The following is a 23,833-nucleotide window of genomic DNA, read 5'->3' on the forward strand; positions in this document are numbered from 1 at the left end:
ATATGATAGTTTATTTATATAGCGCCTATACACATTGTGTTTCAAAGCGCTTCAAGTCAAGGGAGGGAACAAGGGAAAATACAATGACATTCTTACAGGCCATGAAAAGTACGGATGTGAAATTAACTATCGTACTCGGCCTGACGACATTTCAGTTAGTGCAAGAGCTAAGACATAGATAAGGAAGGGAGGGGGAGAGTGGGAAGGAAATGGAAACAGACAGGCGACTACTGTACTAGGCCTGACGACATTTCTGGTAGAGCCAGAAAAAGACGGAAAGGTGAGGGAGGAGGAGGAACAAAACAAGCGACTATTGTACTAGGCTTGACAACGTTTCATAAAGTGCTGGAGGGAGCGAGGGAGGGGGAACACTAAGGGGATGGGGGAGCGAAAGACGAGGCTGCTATCATACTAGGTCCAGGGAGAATTCTGATAGAGTAAGTGCATAGAAGAAAGTAAGGGGAGATGGGGAAGAGATAGGAAAAGGGAGAGGAGAAGGGAGGAGAGAACAGAGTAAGCAATCAAAAAGAGTGGAGAAGTAAGAGGGGAGAACGAATACAATTGCAGAAGTCAGTAGTAACACAATGTTGCAAGCCAGGATACAAGATGAAGATGGGAACAGCATGATTCAGGCCCACCGTGAGTACAAGATGAAAAAGAAGTCCAGCATGAGAGTTGAATCAATGAAGTCTAACGTATAATCCAGCATTGGCCACAAGACGGTGATGGTGAAACCAGAACGTGTCAGGACTCCTGTGTGCGGGAAGGGGGGGTGGCACAAGGGAACATCACGGGGGGACCAGAGAGGGTAGGAATGGCCTGTGGGGACAGAGGGTGTAAACACGTGTTGGTGCATGCTTACCTGCTGTTTTAGCAGGGGGTCGGACCCTGGATCCTCCTGGTCCGAACAGGTCGAAACAGGAATTGCCCTTTTCTTTGACTGCCCTTCGCTTTGGACGCCCGGGCGAAAGACGCTCTTGATCCAAGAGTTAAGAGCAGGCAGGAAGAGGCAGGGCTAAGAAGGTGGGTGTTGCTTAGGCCAGGTGACCTACATCCACTTACACCTGCAAGGATCTTTGCCATCGTAGGCAAAAGGCAATTTTGCTTCACTACCCCACCATCAAGCCCTACACCCTCCCCCTGATCCCATATTCTTGTGGCAAATGTGTACTGGCATAAATGTGCTGTGCACCCAACGTTAATATGCTCCCCTTTCTCCATCATCCTTTTACCCCTCTTAATAACATTGAACCAAACAAGTGCACCTACAGCATGGACAGGATTAGTGCAAGGTTCCATCACCAACATGTCCAAAAGGGAGGAGAGCTGGCAAACCTCTTGAACGATAAAGGCAGGGAAGTTGAAGTTTACTTACAAAAAGCATAGTCGGGACAGTGGAAGTATGTGTTGTCGCAATTACTAGAAGTCGCAATAACAGTTTTAGGTTTTTTTTTGTTTCATTTGTGGGGCCTACGGCTGTCCCTCCCTCGCCTCTCCTGGGCTTCCCATCCTAACCCAGGCATTCGTAACCCCAGGTTAGTCCTAGTGATCGGTAACCTCTACCATCTCAAGCCATGTTCTGATACTTGGACCTCTATCTATGCAGGCTCGCTAACTCCCTCTGGGAATTTCTACCCATCGATACTCTCACCAGAGGTTCGTTTTTCTAAAAGCAATTGGGACAGTGCCTGCAAATACTCCAGAAGAGTCGTCTATTCCACACAGTCTCAGTCTCACATATCCCTTCTATTATACCCACAGCTTCTCCCCTCCACTCACCTTTCCCTTTGATTTTTCACTCTGCCGTTCTACTATCGCCACCCTTTGATGTTAATTCTCTTCTCCAAATGCTACCACTCCCACGCTGCTTGCTACCACTCCCACGCTGCTACTCCTTCCACACTGAAAATACCCCCACTCCCATGTATGAACACAAATCATGTTGGCTTTGCACTGCACGCTAAAGTAAAATGACATGCTACAGTGGGAAAGCATCTTTACTGGCTACACAAATGCCCTACGCATGTGCAAGAACAATCATTGTGTTGGCTTCACCCTTAAAGCCAGTATAACATTTCATGCCATAGTAAGAAAACATGTCAGGAGACAACACAAATGCCCTCTATATGTAATAACGCTCAGCACGGCTTTGCGATTAATGCTAGCATATAATGGTATGCCCTATTGAGAAAACAAGTATTTGCTGGCTACACAAATGCCCCCCACAACTCAATGCGTAAGAACAATCAGAAATGCACCCTCCATTAGGAACAATCATGTTGGCTTTGCCTTTAAAGCCAGTATAAAATGTCATGTCATAATAGGACAACAGGTCTTTGCTGGCTATACAAATGCAAAGCTCCTCCTTCACCCATGTGAGAACAATGAACACGTTGATATTGTCAGTGTGTCTGAAATGCCATGCCGCAGTAAGAAAATATGCCCCGGCTGTCTGGGTGCACTACATATCCCCTCCAGAGGCATCGTCCAGACCTTTCAACCTTTTCAGTTGAAATGTACTCCGGGTCTCGGGCCCTCCCAAAGATGCGGCCCCATGTTGGCCGTCTTATGACACATAAGCATACTTCTTTAATTCGGGACATTAAACATGCACAGTGCGGATATTAAAGGCTGCATTTGCCATCACCTTCCTCAGCCAGTCTCCGGCAACGTTCTTAGTACCCTGCTGTCAAAGAGCAATGAATAGATTTTCAGCGGGCATGTAGTGTTTCAGCTCCCTGCTGTGAAATGGGCATTCCATCAGCCCTGACATCTGTCCTTGCCCCTCCCAGAGTCGCATGTACACACGCATTCATCACACAAGCAGCCACGCACCCAAACAGCCCCTCGCATGCACACACAATCACTTGTATGAATAAAAAAGAAAATGCACTTGCATACATAACCCATGCATATTCACGCAAACAGCAGCATTCATTCTCTCTCATGTTACCCAGCACAGTTTCACCCGCACATTCAGTCACAGACACATTCAAAAGGATAACACCCACAAATAAGAAACGTACATACTTCACTCTCTGACACATACACATTCACAAACACGCCATCACTCACATACATGCACACAGCAGGCACACATACATACACACTTTCATGGAGAAGATGCAACTTAAGGACAGGCCTTTTCACGCTTCCCTCTAAAATGGGAACGTGTGCAGACGGCCAGGGCCCATGAAAACCTGCCGACAGGCAAAACAGGCCCATGATGGACAGGGCCAGTGTACGTTTTCTTTGCAAGGAAGAGGTATAGAATTGATGCTGGATCCCATGCAGCCTGCAAGTTTCCCACATGCCAAGCAACCTGCTTTTACATGTCCCTCTCTCTACAGCAGCTCATGTACACATCCCTCACCCAAAAAGGAGCAGGTTCAAGTGCTGCACTGCACAGAAACGTGTGCGCCTGCTTTCACTCACGGCAAGCCTTCTCTGTGGATCTTCCTTATGTGGAGTTGATAGGGTGAAGTGGGTGCGGAATGGGGCAGTAAACAAAGCTTTTGGTAGACGTGCAAGTACAAAATTGCATACTCACTGAATGGAGCCGTGGGGCTCTAGACATTGCCCAGAGAATAAAGTCCCAAAGGTAGATTCTGCCCATCCTGCCTGCTAGTCAATCAGAAGCTGTCCTAGGTGATGGGATAGGACATGGGGCGGTCCATAGACCACAGGGTAGAGCAGCTCAGCTAGCACACAACCGGTCCTTTGGAGCACAAGTGCACTACTGGCTAAGCAATGTTCGCTCTCTCCTCATTCAAGGGAACTCAATGCATCTGTGGAATCTCCCTGATCCAAAGCCAGAACTAGTCCTTTCTGGAACCGGCACATTTTTCAATAAATGCTGGATAAAGCTTAAACATTTGACTTCAACAGGATATTTAAAGTATTGCAAAACCAAAGTGCCCACTGTTCTCAAAAGATGTCTATACATGCAATGGTTTTAAAATTGCATGAATAGATATACTGAGTTTATAGGTAAATGCTACAACAAATCAATTGTGGGGTCAGTACTTCAGAGGCAACCCTGTGCAGCATTGCTTGAAAAGTTATTATAAATGACCACAATCCACTTGATCATGTTCAATTGCTGTAATCACAGCTCTCCCCGCCCATTTTCAAGAGTTTTCAAGAGTTTTCTTTACACAAATACTGGGATCCCTATTGCCGTAACTGTATGAGCCCTCTAACCTGCCTTAGAGGCATATGCTTCAGCTGTCTATTGTTCTAGGTCCAGGAGGTTGGCTAGGCTCTGACCTGACTGAGACGAGCAGCCTGGTCCAGATAATGCGTTTATGAAGATTTCATCCCACCATGGTTAAGGCTATTCCCTTTCCAGCCAAACCCTGAGATACTGTACATTAAAATCAGGGGTCAACAAGATGAAGCACTGCTTCCACTGCAGAGTGGAATGGGAAACAAACCTGCGAGTACTATGGTTTGCAATATGTCTCAACGAACCAGCGGATTCCCTGGCCACCAGCGTAGCTACGGCACTTAACCATGCCTGCTTTGCACAACGCCTTCTCGTACCCACCCATGACCATGGCTGCACCCTCCCTAGATTGGTTAAGGGGCCTCAACTGACACATCCTCACCCTGTCACCTCCCTTTTCCCATGGCTGGACCACCACATCATAGCATTCGAAATCCCCCATTCAGAACGCCCCAGACCAGCTCACCATGCCAAACCTGAAAGCATGGCCTGGTGAACCAAAAGTCTCAACCCAACCAACCTTGTCACCCTGGTGCACCCACCACCTTCAGTAACAGACCCAGCAGCACTGGTTGACCTCTACATGCTATCCGTCGCACAAGAAGTCAACACGCTCGCCCCTCTCAAACTCAGAAAAGCCAAACCCTCATAAAACAAAAGACCCGTCTCACTCCTGAACTCCTTGATATCCGTGCCAATAAGCGCCCTGCCGAGGTAGCTTGGATAAAAAGAACCCTCCCCTGCTTCCAAAGCCCTTTTCTCCTCCCTTGCCAAAAACTATAAAAAGAAACTCCACACGGCCAAAGCCAACAGCTACAACTCTAGAATTAGTAATGCCTCATCCAACTCTCAGGAACTGTTCACCATTCTCCGGGAACTAAAGTCTCTCCCCCCACCCACCCAACAAAACAAAAAAATCCAAGACGCCCTAACTGCAAAGGTCAATTCCCTCAAAGAAAAAATCATCGCCATGCAACTTACCGTGCTCACCAAACCACCTCCGCCCACAGCACCGAACTCCCCTCCAATAGCACAATTGTTTCCCATGGTGGGGGAAGGTGCAGCAGGTATACAAAGCTGGGAACTAGAGTGCGTGCCTCACCCTCTATTTTTTCTACATATTGGTTCAAAAGTCCCAGGCTCCAGAGGCAGCGGCACCAGGGTCACCATGCCCTACCTAGGAGAGCCACATTGTGGTTTTCCCCCCTCCCCCCACCATGGGAAAAAAATGGTGCTATTGGAGGGGAGTTGGTTCCTTTTTACCAGAGTTGACTACAGCTACCAGAATTCCCTGAGACCAAAATTGAGACTAATCAGTAACACCTGAAAAGATTGCCTCCCTGAAGATTGTTAGAAACATGAAAGCGCTTGGAGGAGAAGAGCAACTGAACTGCAGCAGGTATACAAAGCTGCGTACTTGAGTGCGCGCCTCACCCTCTTTTCTTCTACATATTGTTCAATAAACACCTTTGAACTATGATCACTTGTGTCTGTCTTACTTGTTGCCACCATGAGCTCCTCACACGCTCCACAGTGCAAATGATTAAATGCTGCCTACCATGCTCATACCATGGCAGGCAGCGTTTACAGTCACAATGAAACGCTGTCTGCGATGAGGACATAATAGCCAGCATGTACAATGGATCCCTATAGAGTCTGCCTGCTTTATGATGGCACAAAGCTGACGGGCTCCATAGAGATCCCCAGTATTTACGACGACATAAAAATGCATGCTAGCGTAAATGCTGGGGTAGTTGTATGGCGGAAAAGAAGGGAGGCGATGGAAATGCAAGTCGCAAATCGACAAAAATGGGGCGTGGCATTGATGGAAGGCGCAAAAGCTTTTACACCTTCCATTAACGTTATACACCTCACAAAAATTAGCTCGTCAGTGTCTCCCCGTTCACTTTAACAGGATGGCCTCCCAAAATACTCCAACAGGGTAGATTTTGGCAATCCATCTTAAGACATGCCAGCAGAGGGGAACATGTCATTTGATGTCCCAGGCAGCAGTCTAGTTTGTCTAGTGCTTTCACCAGCCCTGTATAGGGGGGAGGAGAGAGTGGAACGGACATGGACAGGAATACTGGCTGCCTTCCCCGTTCACAAGAAGCGCATGGTCAACCAGGGTGCCAGGAGCTCCAAGCCCTAACCCATTTCCTGCTTACCTCTCTCGTACACCTCGTCTCAACTTTTTTTGCAGTTCTTCCCAGTCTCTGCTTTACCACAGAACACCTATACCAGTACAGTCCTCCCAAAGCCACAATGCCTCCCTCTTCCACCCCAAGCTACAGCTGTCAGAAGGTTAGCCAAGAAACAGGCAGAGCCCCATGGGGGAAAGCAAAAGTTCAGAGTGCAGCCTTCATGTCTACAGGCCATTTACAACCCAAAAAGTAGAGGGGAAGCAATCGATAAATGGCTGCTTCCAAACCTACTCGTAACCTCTACCTTCCTTCATCCTATTGAAGCCACATATTTTAATTTTTCATTTTGGGTTCTTTGCACCTTTTTTTTCTTCTTTTAACTAAAGTGAGAAAGGGCAACAGTTAAAAATGTGTTACGATGCACACTCCACCTCACCTGCCAAATCCACATTAACTGCCAAATACACATTAACAGAGGCACGTTCAGCAAGATCATCTGATAATGTTTTGGTTTACCAGTGTGGTGATATGGGAATACAGTGCCGATTTCCTTCCCAGGATAACACCACATCTGTACACCAAGACTCTCCAAGGAAAAAGCCCACATGCATGCAGTCCATGTCCTCTTTAATTACCTTCATGTGTACCGCATGAACCCAGATAACGTTGGCTTGCAGTGCCTATTATCGAGAGCTGAATTTAGGTTGCCTGCTATGTAGAGGATCATGTTAGTAGACCTGGAAGAATTGTGCATCCCCACCAGCTCCACTTTTGCAGCTTACGTCAAAGGGTTACAGGAAGTAACCTGGGTTGCAACACAGGGTGCTTTGCCCATCTAATTCCGGAAAAGGAATGGCGCCACCTGTACCGCTAGGCTGCGCAACTTGAGTATCCAGAAGAAGACAAGCACATCAAAGAAGCATGCTCAAGGCTCTTTGGTGCAACAATGCTTTTTCTTAAATGCAAACAGGATCTCCTCTCATTGGCTCTCAGAGACTGTTGGTTATCTTGCCTTCAAAAGCGTCAGAAAAATCCTTAATATTCCTTTTATCAGCTAGCATTCAAGTCCACAGAGTTATGAATATGTCAGTAATTCAGCAATGAAAAGTGTAGAGGCAATGTTATCTCTTATTTTGTATCCCTTCGCTGCAGCTTATATGCTTTTAGAATATTTTCCTTTCGTTGGCTTAACAAAGGTTCTCCTGCAGCAGGCTTTCTTCTTTGATATTCAACGTTTTGCTCTTGGCGATATTGGTTGTCTCCTTGACGCACTCTAATTACATGCGCAGAACATATTCACAAAACTGCTGCCTGCCACTGTTTTGTTATCTGGGTTTTGTAGGACAATGTGACTTATGACTAGCTTGCACAAAATATCGGTTGAAGAAGTAAGGGGAGTTGTCTCGACAAGAAAGGGGAGCAAAGCTCCTTGGCGGGAAGCACAAAGAAGGACCCTGTCAGGTGAAGATTCATCACCTGGATATTTTCATTAACGATGGACTTGTGCCATGAAAGTGTGCAATGTATCTCTTTGGGGTGAGAAGTTTCCTTTTGCTCGGAATACCTAGAATATACTTTTGGAATATTCTGAGCCTTAGCTTCGAATTAGTTGCTTGAATAGTGTAGTGACTTACAAAGATGAGAGGTCTGGAGGGCACGTCCAGTTGCTGTTGTCACTGCCTGTTGGGTGAAAAGGCATCAACATTTTGGGCCTCATTACAAGTTTGCCGGTCCAGAAACAAGGGTGCCGGTAAGCTCACTGGCACCCTCGTTTCTAGATGGGCAAACTATGAGTTTGCCTGCTGGGGCCGCTGCCCCCGACAGGTCTGACCCTGCCGGGCGCAGTGGCCACGGTAGGCAGACTCTTCATGGAAACGCTGGCATCATTAGAAACGGAGCCGGCGCTTCCGAGTCCCCACTCCCATAGAGTCCTAGTCTATGGGAATGGGGACTAACATTTTACCAGCTTCTGACTTACCGCGCCGCTGGACTTGTAATGTCCCAGTGGCACCAGGAAGTCAGGCGCAAGTAAAATGTTACGAGTCCAGCAGCAACCCGCCAGAAGCACCGGCAGGGTTACTGCCCGACTCGTAATGAGGCCCTTTGTCTTACAGAATAAACAAAGCCGTCTCTAATTTGTCACTACCCTGAATTGATGCATAGGCCTGGTTTCTCCGACAGAAGGCACATGCAGTTGTCGCACTTAAATCGTAACCCAGAAGAGTGATTGTGGGCATACCAAAATCCGGCCACAGAATCATTTTATGCAGCCACAGTGCAGAAATCACTACCTCCTCAGCTAGTCTTAGGTTTGCGTGGGTTCTGGTCCATACATACAGGCTCATTGTGCTGCTGGTCTAATACAATGAACATCATATGCATAGGTTTTTCAAGCTATACCTCTGTGGAGAGGGGTATTGGTATGTTCTTTAAGAGTTTCAAGACATACAGCACTGGTTAATTTATACCCAAATTGGGTTGGTTCCTTTATAGAACTGTTGGGTTTTTCATTTTGTAAATATCTAGATTTGAATAAACTTCACTTTACACTGTCTAGGAGTTGTGTATTCTTTCCTGCATTTTGCTGTACGGCTTGCTTAATGTACTTCTGCCACAATATCACAAGATGTGCTTTCTTTACACCCTCAGACTTCTAATCGATGGAGAGCAAGTCTAGGTTTTGAAACCATTGGTCTAGGTTACAAGCGGCATTAGGTCAGCCTGATTTGGGAAAGGACTTGACCTATATACAACGTTAAATAAAGCCTCTTGTTAACAGAAAACAGACTTTAAAATTAAAAAGGTCGTAGGCAAGGTGTGGATTTCACAGACACAAAAAAAAATATTTTCTAAAAACTAGTAAGCAACCACTAAGTGTCAGCATTCAGGAAAGCATTTCCAACAAAAGGAAGGCCTTTGCAACTAGCAGGCACCTCAGCATCTTGTACATCCAATTAGTTTGATGGAGCCCAAAATGATCCACGCCGATACGCCCCATATGAAAATATGTACACAAGTAGCCCCTCTTCAAAAGGGGGTTTTGCAACTCCTCAAATAAAGTTTTCTCCTTTGAATCGGGACAACCTGCAGTCACACTAGTTTGCACGGTCTGCACACCAAGTTGGAAAAAAGGTTTTGTATTCCTGCCATGTATGCATGTACGATCGTTGCTGATTGCTCAACAACATGTTGCTTGAAGAAGCCAAAAGTCTTTTCATTACAACAAAGGAAGCCGAGAATGAACTGTATTTTATTCCCTTTTTTTTACATCCTTTGTTTCATCCAGTGGAGGAAATTCTTCTAAAACAAAGCCTCTCGTATAATGGTAATGGCAACTGAAGCAATTCATCAGTGGATTGTTATGTAACCTATCCTGCCCTATACTACCAGTATTTCATTCAGCTAAACTTATTAGGGGAAATAAATGCCTCCCACATGCTTACAACAGCCACATCAACAGTCTGCCTCTGAATTTAGGTGGGGAAATGTAGTTTTGCCAACACGTGGTCTCTATTTTCAGGCCCAGGGCATGAGTAACCAGAGCTCAGCGACCTGGACTCTTCTTTAATGGCACTGATCAAATACAGCAATATAGGGGTCTTTAGCATCTACTTTCAAATGGTGGCTGCACTCTTGCATTGCCCTTAACATGCAAATACTATGTTGATCCTCTGAACTGCATCGTCTTAGACTAAGCAGCGCACACACAGAGAGCTTTAATCAGCACAGAGCTCATCTAGGCTTTTCCATTTGAGTGCCAGGAAAAAAAAGCTAGAAAGGGCACTATTAACAACTTCATGAAAGCAGATCCTAGCATCAGCTTGCGGGAGGTCACACTTTTCAACTAGGATGATGCTGCAAAAATCAACACAAACACTTCAAGGGCATACCGTGAGCTTCAAGGACTGAAGGGCTGTGAGAAAGCAGACAAGGGCACTAAGCTCCAAGAACCTACATATCAAAACTCTGTCCACACGTGCAAGGGCCATCAGTGTCACTTAGCTTTTACACCTCTTGAAAGGAATTCAGGAACTTTGTGTACAATGACTCAGTGGGCCAAACTAGACAGAAAACAGCAGGATGAAACTATGTATGAACTCCAGACAAACAAAACATGTCAAAGATGGGCAGCACGAGATAACAAGATCCTTTTCATGAACAACACCCCCTCTTCCGCCTCCAAGATTTACTCACTTAGCCATCAAGGTGAAGTCACTCCTTTGCCGCACAGCATTGAGAACAGGCCGGCTCGTCTGGACCCCATTCTTAAAAGGAAGTGAAATCTCTGAATATCTTTGCAAGGGGTCAAGACAATGTATTTTAAAGAAAAGTATCCCCAACACCCCCATCAGAATTCAACACTCATTGCTCACCTGTCTGCTGCGCAGGGACTTGCAGGCCGATAGGAACTCCTGAGTCCGATCCCGACAGGACATGGTGTCCGTGTGGAGTTGGGTGGTTACTGTGGGAGGAGCAATGTGTGTCTGTTCAGGCAGAATCTGGGTTTGAGAAGTCCCAAGGTAGACTCCCTGGTCAGTGTTCCTAGAACCGTGGCGTCTTCTTGTATTCATCGAGGCTCATAACCGCTGGCTGAAATGGAAAAGTATGAGTTTAGAGAGATCTTAAAGGAAGATCATTATGGAGTCTCAAATGTCGAGACTAAAAGGTAGCTTATTGGAGGGTAGGTGTGGGGAGCTCAATGAAATGTGAACATGCTCAAGGTCAACACACAGCATGTGAACACAGTCTGCCAAGTACAGTCTCAAACATGTGTAGGATGAATCACATCAGATAGTATTTTGGCATAAAAGAGCCGGCATAGTTATAGCAGACACTCAGGTCCAATAACTGATACTCAGAACTCCATGGATAGGAAGGAAGGAGGATATGGGTGCAGCTATTTAAAGAGCAAGTAAACGCTCGCCACGTTTCATGCTGGATTCTGCCACAGCCCAAGACGAAGGGGAGAGTGCATGCAGTCATGAGGGCAGAGTAGATTGTATACAAAAGGAGACTGTTCTCAGTAGTGATCAGTGCAACGGTCACTTTAGATTGTACAACTAAGATTTACCAATATTTTGGGCTCGGGAGCAGTTTTGTCAGGTTAACCTACAGGCCCTATCCAGCACAGTGCCGACTGCTAGCCAGTGGTACTCGTGGCAGGGAACTCATTTGCGACAAAAAAAGATGAAACCTCAAAACACAAAAAAAAAAAGTTACAAATGAAAGGAACTGGACCGTACAGAAGAGGATAAAATGTCTTGCATGTAGAAAGACAACAGAGCTTCAAAGGGGGGTATACGCGCAGAACGGGGCAAAGGGTTCACTGAAAATTGGGGGTGGTAGGAGAATCTAGGTCTGAATCCAATGGCCTCTCACACAGATTTAACAAAAATGTATAGATTAAAACAGGGGGACTTTAGAAAGATTTTTCTTTACTGCACCTTTCCTTCCATTTTTATGGACCCCCAAATGTGTTGCTTTTATTTTTGATCCTGCCTGTACCTTTTTAAAGTGCAGTGAAGCCTTAAGCTTCACTACACTCTCTTTTGCTCATCTGTTATGGGGAAACGGATACGTCCTTCAGGCTGTCAGTACTGGGAAACATGGTTTCCCTTAGTCTAGTTACTTTGTTATCACTTGTGGTAACTTTTTATCATTGCACTCTTACAATGCAGTACAATGGGGTATACCTTTGTTTTTGCCTTAGACTAACACTCAAGAGGATTTTTGGTTACTCTAGTTGTGCTAAATGGATAAGCTGGTGGCAGCAGTGACTTTTTACCTTTTTTTGGTGCTTTTCATTTTAGCCTTACTGCATTGAGCTACTAACTGTGTCTAGTGACCAAACATGGCCATGCCGCATGGTTTTTCGCTTGTCCTTTGGTCATCTGTCTTTTAGCCTTCTCCCTGGCCTTTGAGGCCAGGAAATTCCTTATATGGGCTTCCAGTGCCCAGAAAGCAGAAGCTGCTGGCGGGCTACTGGAGGGCTATGTATGTTTGCTGGCAGGATGTGGGCTGGGACGGTTTGGTCCCAATCCACTAACTGGTTTCAGTGTGTCTGAGTGTTATGCATAAGTGTTCCCGCCAGTGGTTCTGATTGGACCACTGCTGGGGTGCGTTTGGGACAAGTTCTGCTAGTGGTTATTTCTGCTTTTATCTGGCTGTTGGGATAAGAAGAGGACTCCTGTCCAGCTGTGAGACCCGTGAGGAGACCGGAGAACTGTCGGAAGGAGGCCTGGCAACCAACTTCTACTGCTGTTCTGAAAGAGCCCCTGCTTGATATTGATCTTCAGCAGTCCTGCGACGGAGCTGCGACCTGTGGAGTGGAGCGAGTGGAGGGAACATCTATTCCTGACATCTGCTCGGTACACTGTGAAGAAGAGCCTTCGGAAGTGCCCGGGATTGCCCCGTGGCTGACCAGCTCTGAGTTTGGTCTACCGTGCTGCAGACGTTGCCGTTCTGTATTGAGGCCTAGAACTTGGGGGCTCCTCAGCTTGTCCTACAAACCTTATCTCAGTGAAATTTCGGAGTCCTAGCATCAAGGGCACCAGAGATCGGCCGGAAGGTCCCACTGCGACAAGCAAGTCCCTTTGCGTCGACGTGCTGCGGTGACCACCGTCCGAAACAGATTACCTCAGTCGAGTCCAGTCCCGACGGTCCTGCATCATGTTTTTCTGCATTCTGCTACTGAGAATCCTTGCACCAGCTAAAGGCACTGACCAGAGATCTGCTCGAACCTGCAACCACTGCGAATCAAAAACTGAGGCCGACGGCGGGAAAAGCGACCGCAGACCCTCTTCCATTGACCTGTCAAGTCCTGTGAAGAATCGGAGTACGGGAGTAAGTTACAATGGTTCTTACCTGCCCCTAAACTCCCTTTAACGGTTTGCTAACTTTTTCTAAAACGTTTACAATACTTTGTCTTTGCCATTGCTTCTGAATGTTGGAGACACTTTTGAATAAATTGTCCTCTAACCCTTGGAATCGTTCACTGGACGCCAGAGACCCTACCTTCATTTTTTCCAGCTTTACAAATTGTTTCAGAACTTTTCCGGAACCTTTGGTCATAAGGCCCCAGACAACTAAGGGAAGGGCTTTTGAAGCTAGGGCTAATTCTTTGTGCACCTGTAGTGCATAAACTAATCTGTACTTGCCTTTACAGGGGTTGATCTGCATTATGCCCTACTCTCGTGGCTGTATATATGTATTCTATTTTTAGTGTTGTGTGATACTTCTTTCTACCTGATAGCAGTAATTTTTCACAGTGTTGTTTGGCCATCAATAAATAACTGTATTTTTATATATACTGTCTAAGTGTAATTTGTGACTCCCATTGTGTGTACTCATTGTGGACACTTTGCAAGCTCGCCACCTTTTGAGACTTAGCCTAGACCTTTTGTCACTGCTACCTTAAACTGGTTTGGCTACAGCTCCTAGAATTGTCCCAGCCACAATAAAGGATCGCCTTCTATGCATCTGTCCCCCAGGACACAGTATAGAAAATCAGTCCTAACACTCTTCACTGACCAAAGATTAGTTTGTGTTATTTTCTCTCCCCCCTCCACCCCAAAACTACCCTCAGCCTCAGCTGGTCACTCATAGAACACCTGGGTGTTTGTGGGAATATTGGCCACCACATCTGCTTGTATATACAAGCAGCAGGGTTAAACATACCCATAATTTTTATATTACGAAAGGGAAAGAGAAAAAACTATACACTAACATGTAACTCAAACTTTGTAAAACAGAGGAGTCAAAATGTAGCAACTAAGTATCACTTTTTTAAAGAAGAATTCTTTTGAGTCAAAGTCCTTCCTGAAAAGGAAACCGCAGAAGCAGGTGGGTTAAATACTTTCAGGGGACACCTCCGTTTCGAGCAGAATCCCCCACAACGATGTGCTACAACTTCCCCACACACCTTGAAAAAGACACAAGAGGGTCGAAACAATGCGTGGGCCGATTTCTTACCATTAAATCCACCCTGTAACCAACTCTTCTGACTAACTTGAGGTCTTGTGAAAGGATAGACGTATAAGCAAACAGAACCACTCGCCTAGCTGCAGTGTGACCAGGGTTCCACCCAGTTTCTGTTCAACCCAATTTTGAGATGGAAGGGTGCCGTCGCTGTAGAACCCCCTCACTGGCAGCATGATCCAACACACAATCTAACTGATCAGTTTAGTGATCCATTTATTCTAGTGCCCTGACTTCACCTCTCAGTTACTTTCAGTTCAGGTAAGCAAGTTGACAAAAGAACAAAAGAGACCGGGTAACAGTTCTATAGGATGCGGTTCTTCATCAACCACCGCAGACTTCAGCGATGACACATCAATGCATATGGGACCCCCAGGCTCCTGGGAAGGAGAATTATTAAAGATTTGGAGATTGTCAGGGCAGGAGACTGCTGCAGTCGGCGGTTGCTGGGGATGCAGGGTTCCCAAGTCTTTGGGTGCAGGATCCACCTTCTGCAGAGTAGGGTCGGATAGGTGAGACCTAAACGAAGAGTTGATATCGAAGAAATTTTGAAGAAAGCACACTGGAGAGGAGAGCCAACCACAGAGGCTAGACCAGGGGTAGTGAGTTTGGTAGCGACAGGAATAGAGGCAGCAATGTCTCAAGAGCTTAACATGCAAAGAGAGGCTAAAATAGAGTGCTTGCATGGGGTCATATGGGGAAGATTCTCAGGTTGGTTAGGCTTAAAGTGTCTTCACAATCCTGGCAGCAAAGGGGCAATCAAATTACGGGTCTGGCAATAGATGCACGATCAAGAGCTTCAGGGAGACAAGGCTATTGAGCAGGAGCTGTGATCCAGTTGCCCTCACCTATCGGGGGGGAAAGGGGTGCCACACAGGGTTCATTCTGGTCTTCTTTGGAGAGATAGAGCTTAAGCTTGTCCTTAAGCAGCAGGTCTTACGCAGTGCAGGTTTGAAGATAGATCTGTAGACAAGGCAAGTGTACAGTGCGGTCTGCTTTTATACCCCGGAAATCAGTAAGTGAAAACTGCAACCAATTACACACCAAGCATAATTCAAACAGAGAGGAGAAGTGGTAAGCCAATGGCAGACCATCCCAGGAGCATACCCAGGCATTCTGGAAAGGCCTCTCAATCCCCAGTGTCCAAGACAGGCATATGACAATCGGAGCCGATTCCAAGCAGCCTACAACGCCCAGTCCAGGACATGCACATCTATTGGCCAGATAGCCACCTCCATACCTCCCCATCCACACAAGCATGGGATAGTGATGTGACCTCACATATGAGGAAAACAACTACAACCTCCATTATAAGGACTCGAGGAGGGGGTCTGAAAGGACACAGTTGGATAAAATGGAGGCCAACCAGTGGGACCATTTTATAGTAGGGAAAAATGGTTGCCGCCAACCTGGTCACATGGCTAACATAGCAAGGGTGCTCTCTATCTCTCTGGGAGATTATGGGGTACCTTCGGAGAACCCCAGCCTAAGAAGTCATAAGGAAGAGCACAAAACACAGATCCACACCCTCAGTCAGGCTTGGCTTAGAGAAAAATAAATCACAAGCCCAAAAAAGCCAGAAAATAGCACACAGGGCTACAACAGGTGGTATAAAGTGAACAGTCTACCAAATAATCTGATACTGCTTCAGCTTTTAGTTCTACAGCATCATCCATCGAATGTAATCAAATGCAAGTCTAAAAAAGAGGCAGGCAAGCACAATCATTAAAAGCATAAACATGTTTGTTATATTAATGGGCATTTGAATACTGCCTCACCACAGGTACGGTCTCAACACGCTGTTGTAGGCTGGGCGCCCTCAGGGACCGGAGTCAATAATTGGAGTATCGTCCGAGCAGTCAACAATGCGTGTGTGCACTCTGCATGTGGGCAGCCAGGCCAAATCTTTTTCGTGCGGTATGCGTGCAGGGTATGCGAGACAGGTAGTATGTGTGCAACAAAGCCGATTTTTCGTGGGGGTAGCTGCATATAAGTGGAGGTGGTGCTAGTTTGTGAGATTAAGTGTGCAGGTAGTCCGAATTTATTGTGGGGGATAGCTGCATTCTAAAGGTTGTTGCGATGTGCAAGGTGGTGTATAATTATGTTTGCAGGGAGGCAAAAATAATCGTGGGGGATAGCTGCATTCTAGTGATTTTGGTGCTGAGTGGGGAATCATGGTAGTGTGAGGTATGTGCGAGTATCTGCCGAGTTGGAAGAGGCCGCCCTGCCCCCGATTGCTTTCCTGTGCCTGCTGAAACCTCCGAGTCTAGTATGAAACTCAGCTATCACCAGCATGGCAAATTCATCTGCTTGCACTCACCCCCACAGACAATGCTCCAAAGGCCTCAAGCTTATGATGCAATGCCACTCGCTTTAGTTCTATCCTCTGGCTCCCCACCACTGAACACCCCACTCCCTGAAATGACACACATGCCAACAACGACTTCAAGTTCACCATAAAACAGATGGCGGTCTCTCCCCAATTATTTGAGGGATGCAAAATACAGAGGACCCTCAGCTGAAAGGCTTCCATTGTACAATGTGTGCACAAAGTGTTGTGATTTGTTCGTTCTCGTTTGTTAGAATGGTCAAAAGGTTGTTGCCTAATGTGATGGATTGCTTGGTAAGAGATACAGTTGTTTCGAATAATGCAGATATTAGTATGTCATTGGAATGTTTGTTGGCAGGTGCGAAAATGGATACAGGTTGGAGACTTAATACGTTCTTGCCCTCTGATACAGCTTTCATGGAAACCATAAGGGAAGAACTTACAAAAGATAAAAATTAAAATTAAGGCTCAGTGCATGAGGTTTTTGTTCTTTGGGAAGAACCAAAGGCCACTATGAAAGGGAACATGATTAGTCTCTCATCGTATCTCAAAAGAGTCGACCGAGTGTGTGAGGAAGACCAATTAACTTGCGCACTGAAAGAGGCGGAAAAGATGAATTATGATGAGCATTCAGATAAACAAAGCGAAGGTGTACTTTGCACCACACCGAAACTGGATCTTTTGGTTGACCGAGAAAGTAGAGAGGCCCTTGTTTCATGTTAGACAATTTTATTGGTAATTTGGGGAGAGGGTAGGCTCTTTACTAGAAAGTAGACTTAAAAGCATTGAAGAAAGCAAGGGCATTATGTCCATTATCAAAGATGATAAATGTGGTCTTGACTAAAAATGCAGGCATTATGGATGCTTTTAGAAAGGTCTATGAGGTTTTGTATAAGGCTGAGGATTCAGGCACTGAAGCCGACACATTAGAACATATAGAGGGGCTTGAATTACCAGCTATGCAAGATACTGATGTTGATATGCTAGATGCAATGCCTACTAAAGAAGAGTTGCTGAATGCAATGGCGAATACGACAATGAATAAAAGCCCAGGTCCTGACGGGTTCCCGAAAGTAAGCTATTAAATGTGCTGTAGAATTCCAAGTCCTATTTTGTTGAATGTCCATTAAGCAATTATAAAGAAGGGAACTCTACCAGAATCTATGCAATTGGTCCCAATTAGACTAATTCATTAACCAGGTATCATGGAGAGTGTGCAAATTATAGACCAATTCCCTGGCTTAATGTAGATGTCAAGAGTTTAGCAAAAATGTATGCCACGAGATTGAGCAATATTGCCCCAAATTAATCACTGCAATCAGACTGGATACATGCAAGGTCGATTTAGTCATAATAATATGAGGGAAGTGATAGACGTCATTCACCTGAATACAAATTGGCTGGAACAAGTGATGGCTGCGAGTGTGGATGCTGAGAAAGCTTTTAACGAGTCAATTGGATGTATTTAAAATTCATATTGGAGAGCGTGCGCTTTGGCCCCGTCTTTATGAAGTTCTTCCATGCCTAATATATTAGAGCAAAGGCACAGATTCTGGTTAAAGGGTCTAAATCTGCTGGGTTTTTTTTTACCTTCAACAAGGAACCCGTCAAGGATGTCCTTTATCGTCTCTTCTTTTTAACATCTTTATCGAGCCCTGCAGCAATTAAAAAACATGAAAATGTTCAGGGTATCACGTGTGACAAATATATGTCCAACGGCTTACTGTATGCAGATGACTTACTTCTGTTCCTTACAAAGCCAGAAGATTCCTACAAAAATGTAATGGATATTTGTCTTCAGTTTTGGTAAAATATCAAACTTTAAGATGAATAAGTCCAAGACCGAAATCTTTCCCATAACTCAAACGTGATGCAGAGGTTGCGTCCCTGGTAGTCAATTTCATTGGGCAAAAGATGGATTCACACATCTAGGGGTATATGTATCGAGAGACACTGTGCATATGCTGGAACTTAATATCCATATTACACTTAAGCCAACGTCTTCTGAATTTAAAATGTGGTCTAAAATTAACCTAACAATATCAGGTAAGATTTTACCAATCAAAATGACTCTCCTTTCCTAAAATAATATACCTGTCCAACATGCTACCTCTCTCACAGACTGTACTTAAGGAGATTAGGAACGTGTTTCATGATTTCTTATTGGGACATGAACAATGTTCCCTCTAATTATTTCTCTCTAAGTGCTGAGGTGGTTAGCTTTCGTGTGCACCTTATTTTCCATGTGCGCAACTGACTAACAAGGTAAGCTATTTTGTGAGCCAGAGTAGATAGTGAGCTATCATCTCTGAATTTGGAGGGGAATTTCACCCCACCCCAACCTCTGCAATTCTTTACAACTCAGTGTAAATAGTTAATCTTACAGAAAAGTTTCCAAAGATATAGGCTAAAAATGTTTTGTGTGTCATTAAAAAGAGAGCTTATCAACCAGTCCAAGACTTCAAGATCTGCCACAGTAACTAGCAAATACATTCCCATGCGCAGAAAAATACGTGTTTACATGAAAATGAAATATTGTATGCTCATTATAGGCAATACTTTTAGTTGTGGCTATTCATTTGTTGACACTGCTCAGAGACAATGCAGAACGTGTTCTATGACATTGGTGAAAAAAAAACACTTGTGTATTACAAAAAACAAATGTTGCTTGGCTATCAAAAAATGCAGACATGATACACTATTTTCAAGATGAAGCAATGGCAGCTAAATGGAGTGTTCCAGAAAACATTCCAATACATTAGAGTTAATGTGCCACTTTAAGCAATAGACGGGCCAGGAGGACATACCTCTCAAAAGGTGTGTCAGGGTCATAATTGCATCAGAATAACTACACCACAGAGTATGTTAATCACAATTCCTGTGCCAATGCTTCCCATCAACATCATTTTCCTGTGAACAGAGCAGTGACAACACTTACGCAAAACCAGCCTTAAAGATGGGAGGTAAACATACCACTCAACCTCACTCTCGAGAAACAGGGAGACAAATAAGGCCAACAAAAGAAATAGGAAACAATGAACAAATCGAAGCCTACTCCCTGCTTCTACCCATGAAGTTCCAGTGATATTTTCGAATTAGTGTCCAGAAGATATGTGGGGTAGGAGGGAGCTCCATTAACAGTACGGCTTGATCTCAAGAGAAATTCCAAGGGTAAAGAACTTCTTTTAAAGAGTGTAAAGTATCCCTTTTGGCAAAGCTAATTACTTTTTTACTCCCTAAAAGATCATTTTATTTCAAGTAAGGAGTAAAACCTGATCAAATACCTGCGTGTAACCTTTACTTTCGAAGTAAAATTACTGGACACATGATACAGCCGGTAGTTTTTTTCCCCTACCCTTCCTCGCACCACCCTAGACAAAAGCCAGTGAGAGCTTCACTAAGGTTTTTATGGTGCCCCTTTGAAGAAGATCACAAAAACAGGATTTTTAAGCTAATAGAAGCAATTCTCAAAAAGGTACAAAATATTGAGTACCTTCTCTTGTAACTAGGGGACTCTCTTCTGCACATCACTGCTATTAGTTAAAACAAGATGCATCCGATGCTAGAGACACTGAACACAGAAAACAGAAAACAGAATTGTATTGATCCCTAAACATAGAAAGACCGATTTTCTTTTGATCTGCAAACCAGCGTGGTAAAGGTCTTTTTCTCGTGAGACCTTTAAAATGCTGTTTTGCTTTTTTTTTATATTCAGTGGGTTTCAGTAAAAAGAGCTTTATAAAAAGTCTTTTCAGTTACGACCATATTTTCATGCCCACAGTATTTTGCAAGCAAAACATATTTTAAACCTCACCATGAGATTATGGGCAGTTTGAGAAAATGTCATGAGCATGCATACTCGCAATTATTTTGCAGTGCAGACCAGATGGTTTGCAAGATCCCCTAATATTGTTTGGCAGGATTATACAAGTGCTCAGTGAACCCTTTTTGTAAAGATGAGAATTACCCTAACATTTGTTATGGTCTATGTCCAATGGAACTCGGAAAACGTGTAAAGCATACAGGTTGCGTGAAAAGCAATGTAGCTGTTTGAATATTAATTGCCGTAATGCTATGTATGATTAGTGCCAGGCATATTCCGTACCCATAATCGCTTGTACACCAAGTAGATGATATTGTAATGTTGCTCTCCACTGATAGGGTAGTTTTATAATGCGTTAACTTGCAAAAGTATCCCTTCTAAGCACCTGCGTGGCATATGTACAAAGAATAGGAATCATGGTATGAGGTTACACAATCAAGTAGCCAGCTTACATACATTCAGTATCTGATATTTGAGGCAACAGTTGGGTTCCATAGCGTGGGTGATGCTTTTGCTAGGGCAACATTGGCTATAGAAATTCTGGTGCTTTAATGTTATTCATATTACAACCAACATAAAACTGCTGTGGCTTGTGCTTTTTTAGTTCCTGAGAAGGTGGGAATGGTCTGTGTGCACTGCTAAAAATCTTCTGAGCGGCACCCTGGGAGAAACTGGGCAAGCGCACATGTGCACAGCTTGCAGGGAACATTGGACATGGATCCTGCAAATACGATAATGCATATCCTCCAACGAAGGGGGGATTCTGTTACCCAGATGTAAAAAAGTAGCATGCTGCCTTCTCCTTGCAAAGCCGTCACCAAAAGTCCCCCCCGTGTGGGAGCATATAGAAAAGGACTCCGTTCAGCCGGTGCCATTAGACTGCCTCCCCACAATGAGCAGTTGTCTCCATTTAGATAAGACACCTCCTAAAGTGTGCCATGTGATTGCAGAGTCGAAATACGGAAAACAAACTTCTGAGTCAAAATACTGGTATTCTCCAGAATCATGCATTTGGAAGAACCCAGCTATCACGCTCAATAATACAATGCTACAGTGGCACCCATGGTAGCATGCACGTATTTGGAAACAAACATATCCTTGAAGGCAATGCATTGGTAGACTTGAGCCTTCTAGAGTTTAAATACAAAGTGTGTGCCGTGGAAATATCAAGGTTCAATAAAAACTGCGGGGAAGAATCACATCCCGCCTTTCTCCTATGAATGCCAAAATTCATGATCCTCCTGGTTTATAAAAAGCAGTTTGGGCTGGACTGCCCCTTTTGGGTTGGGACCAAGCCCGATTTGCATATGGTCTTTACCTTTTTGTAATGGCTTGACAGCCGAAGAACGATGGTCTGGAGGCTTGCCCAGAGCAATGCCAGTGGTTAAAATTAATTCTAAACCATCCAACCATCACCAGTTTTGTTTTGCTTAGTCCTCCTGATTTATACACCATGGCAAAATATGTTCTCTCTCAGTGTCTGGAATTTATGGGCAACTCTCTGATGTTGCTGTACCGCCTATTGATCAATCGGAATGGAAAACCTGGGAATCCAAGTTGAGTGGCAATTTCTGATTCAGATTGGTTACTTATATGCAAAAGTATGAAAAAGTTTAAATTGGACCTAGAGTTACGCAGCGCTCAGCAGAGAATCATCCATGGTCTATACTTGTCACTGTGAAGGATGCAAGCGAATAGTCACATGTTCTGGTGTTGTGGAAAAGTCTGTCAATATTGGATAAGGTCCTTTCCCAAATGGAATTGGTGGTTCAATTTACCTTACTGCATACTCTAATGGTCTGTATAATGGGGCTATTTCTGAGTGATTGAAGTTTTCCACTGTAATCAAACTCTGGATATATAAAGCCTTACTACTGGCTAAGTAGCAGATTCTAAAGAAGTGTAAGAGTAGTGAGAAACCTCAGCTTGAAAATTGGATCCAAATGTATGCTACAATTGTCAGCCAGAGAAATGGTGTCATATGCAAAAAGAGAGCAAATTGAAGAATATCAATTGATATGGGACACCTTCAAAGGATTATACGCCTAATTCCACGTGTTGGTTACCTTACAGTCTGTGTTTGGCTCAGCCCTACTTCCCTTCCCATGCCGTATCCTCTGCTTCGGTTTGTGTTGAGTCTGTCTTTTTCTCCCTGTGGGTTGTCCAACCTGCTTTATCGTTTACGTCCGTCAAGGAAGGAAAAGGAATCCTTTCAATGATATGTTTGGCAAGTGTGTATATGTTTGTGTTACTTCTTGACAACTTCTGCTGGGTTAATTATCCCCCCCCTTATTACTTATGTTATGTTGTATTTTGACAATGCTGCATTATGTGCCACATTTGTTTGTAAAACTCATACATTTATATTTTAAAAAACAAAAAGAAGGGTCCGGCTGTTAACCCCTGACCCCCTATACCCAATCCACCACCAAAAAACATGATCTTGGATTCCACCCACCACAGCTCATATTTTTTCCCCCTCAAATTAACAAACCATTTGCTGCTGTTCATACTAGGGTACCACAAAAGTACCTCTACCTCAACAGAGTAATGCCAGAAGTCCTACTCTTAGAAACACTTATACCCCCTACTCATGTCTTCGACAAGTTACAACAAAGTTATATACAGATGGGTTGCATAAAAAAAGACCGGAAAGCTCCCTTTTTCCGTTCGGTAATGATTGCCATTTCTGAGCGAAAGCATTAGATTTGCTTCAATAAATATTCAAAAGTGGCAATATTGATTTCTATTTCTCAAAATCTTCTTTTCCTTACTGCAACTTCTTCAGGCGAATATTTTAAATATTTACAAGTAAAATATCTCATGCACCACTGCAATTGCGTGAACGGTTTTAATCGCAAATTCAGTGTCAGACTTGGTTTTGAATTGAATGTGTGTGTGTGGGTCTCTCGGGTTCTTGTGCTTTGTTTTCAACAATAACAGAGAGGCATAACACCACATTTAGGTTTTCTGCAGGATTGAACATTTCTCACCAAGAATGTGCCTGCCTCTGTTACCGAAGACACCCTGCAGACCAAGCACAGGCAAATCCAATAGCTTTGACTTCCATAGGCAAGCACACGTTTTCCCAATTCATATATTTAATATTGCAATGTAAGACAAATAACCGCAATAAAATGTTACCACTACTCTATAGGTTTTCTTGACAAAACAAAATAACATGAAAATTCTTGCGTATAAAAATTTAAAAAAATCACGTTCTTCCCAGTGAACAAGTGTTTTGAAAATTGCACATTAAAAAAGCCACTTCACAAAAAAAAAAAAAAAAAAAAAAAAAAAATCGCATCCTATTACAATGTAACATCTGTGAA

General features: G+C 44.2%; 1 protein-coding gene across 2 annotated transcripts in view; it reads right to left on the bottom strand.

Moving 5' to 3' along the window:
- Positions 1-23,833, bottom strand: part of STX5 (syntaxin 5) — a 208,855-nt gene that overhangs the window by 158,638 nt on the left and 26,384 nt on the right. The window contains exons 2-4 of one of the 2 annotated variants that reach the window (XM_069645162.1): positions 18,269-18,333; positions 10,746-10,962; positions 10,567-10,637 (exon numbers count right to left, since the gene is read on the bottom strand). In XM_069645162.1, the coding sequence (XP_069501263.1) occupies positions 10,567-10,637; positions 10,746-10,943 (269 nt within the window). In that variant the 5' untranslated portion in view covers positions 10,944-10,962; positions 18,269-18,333. The remainder of the gene's footprint in view (positions 1-10,566; positions 10,638-10,745; positions 10,963-18,268; positions 18,334-23,833) is intronic. The other variant, XM_069645161.1, reaches the window with a different exon arrangement.

Source organism: Ambystoma mexicanum, chromosome 2p, assembly GCF_040938575.1.
Source record: "Ambystoma mexicanum isolate Mex_15411 chromosome 2p, UKY_AmexF1_1, whole genome shotgun sequence".
NCBI classification, from domain to species: domain Eukaryota; kingdom Metazoa; phylum Chordata; class Amphibia; order Caudata; family Ambystomatidae; genus Ambystoma; species Ambystoma mexicanum.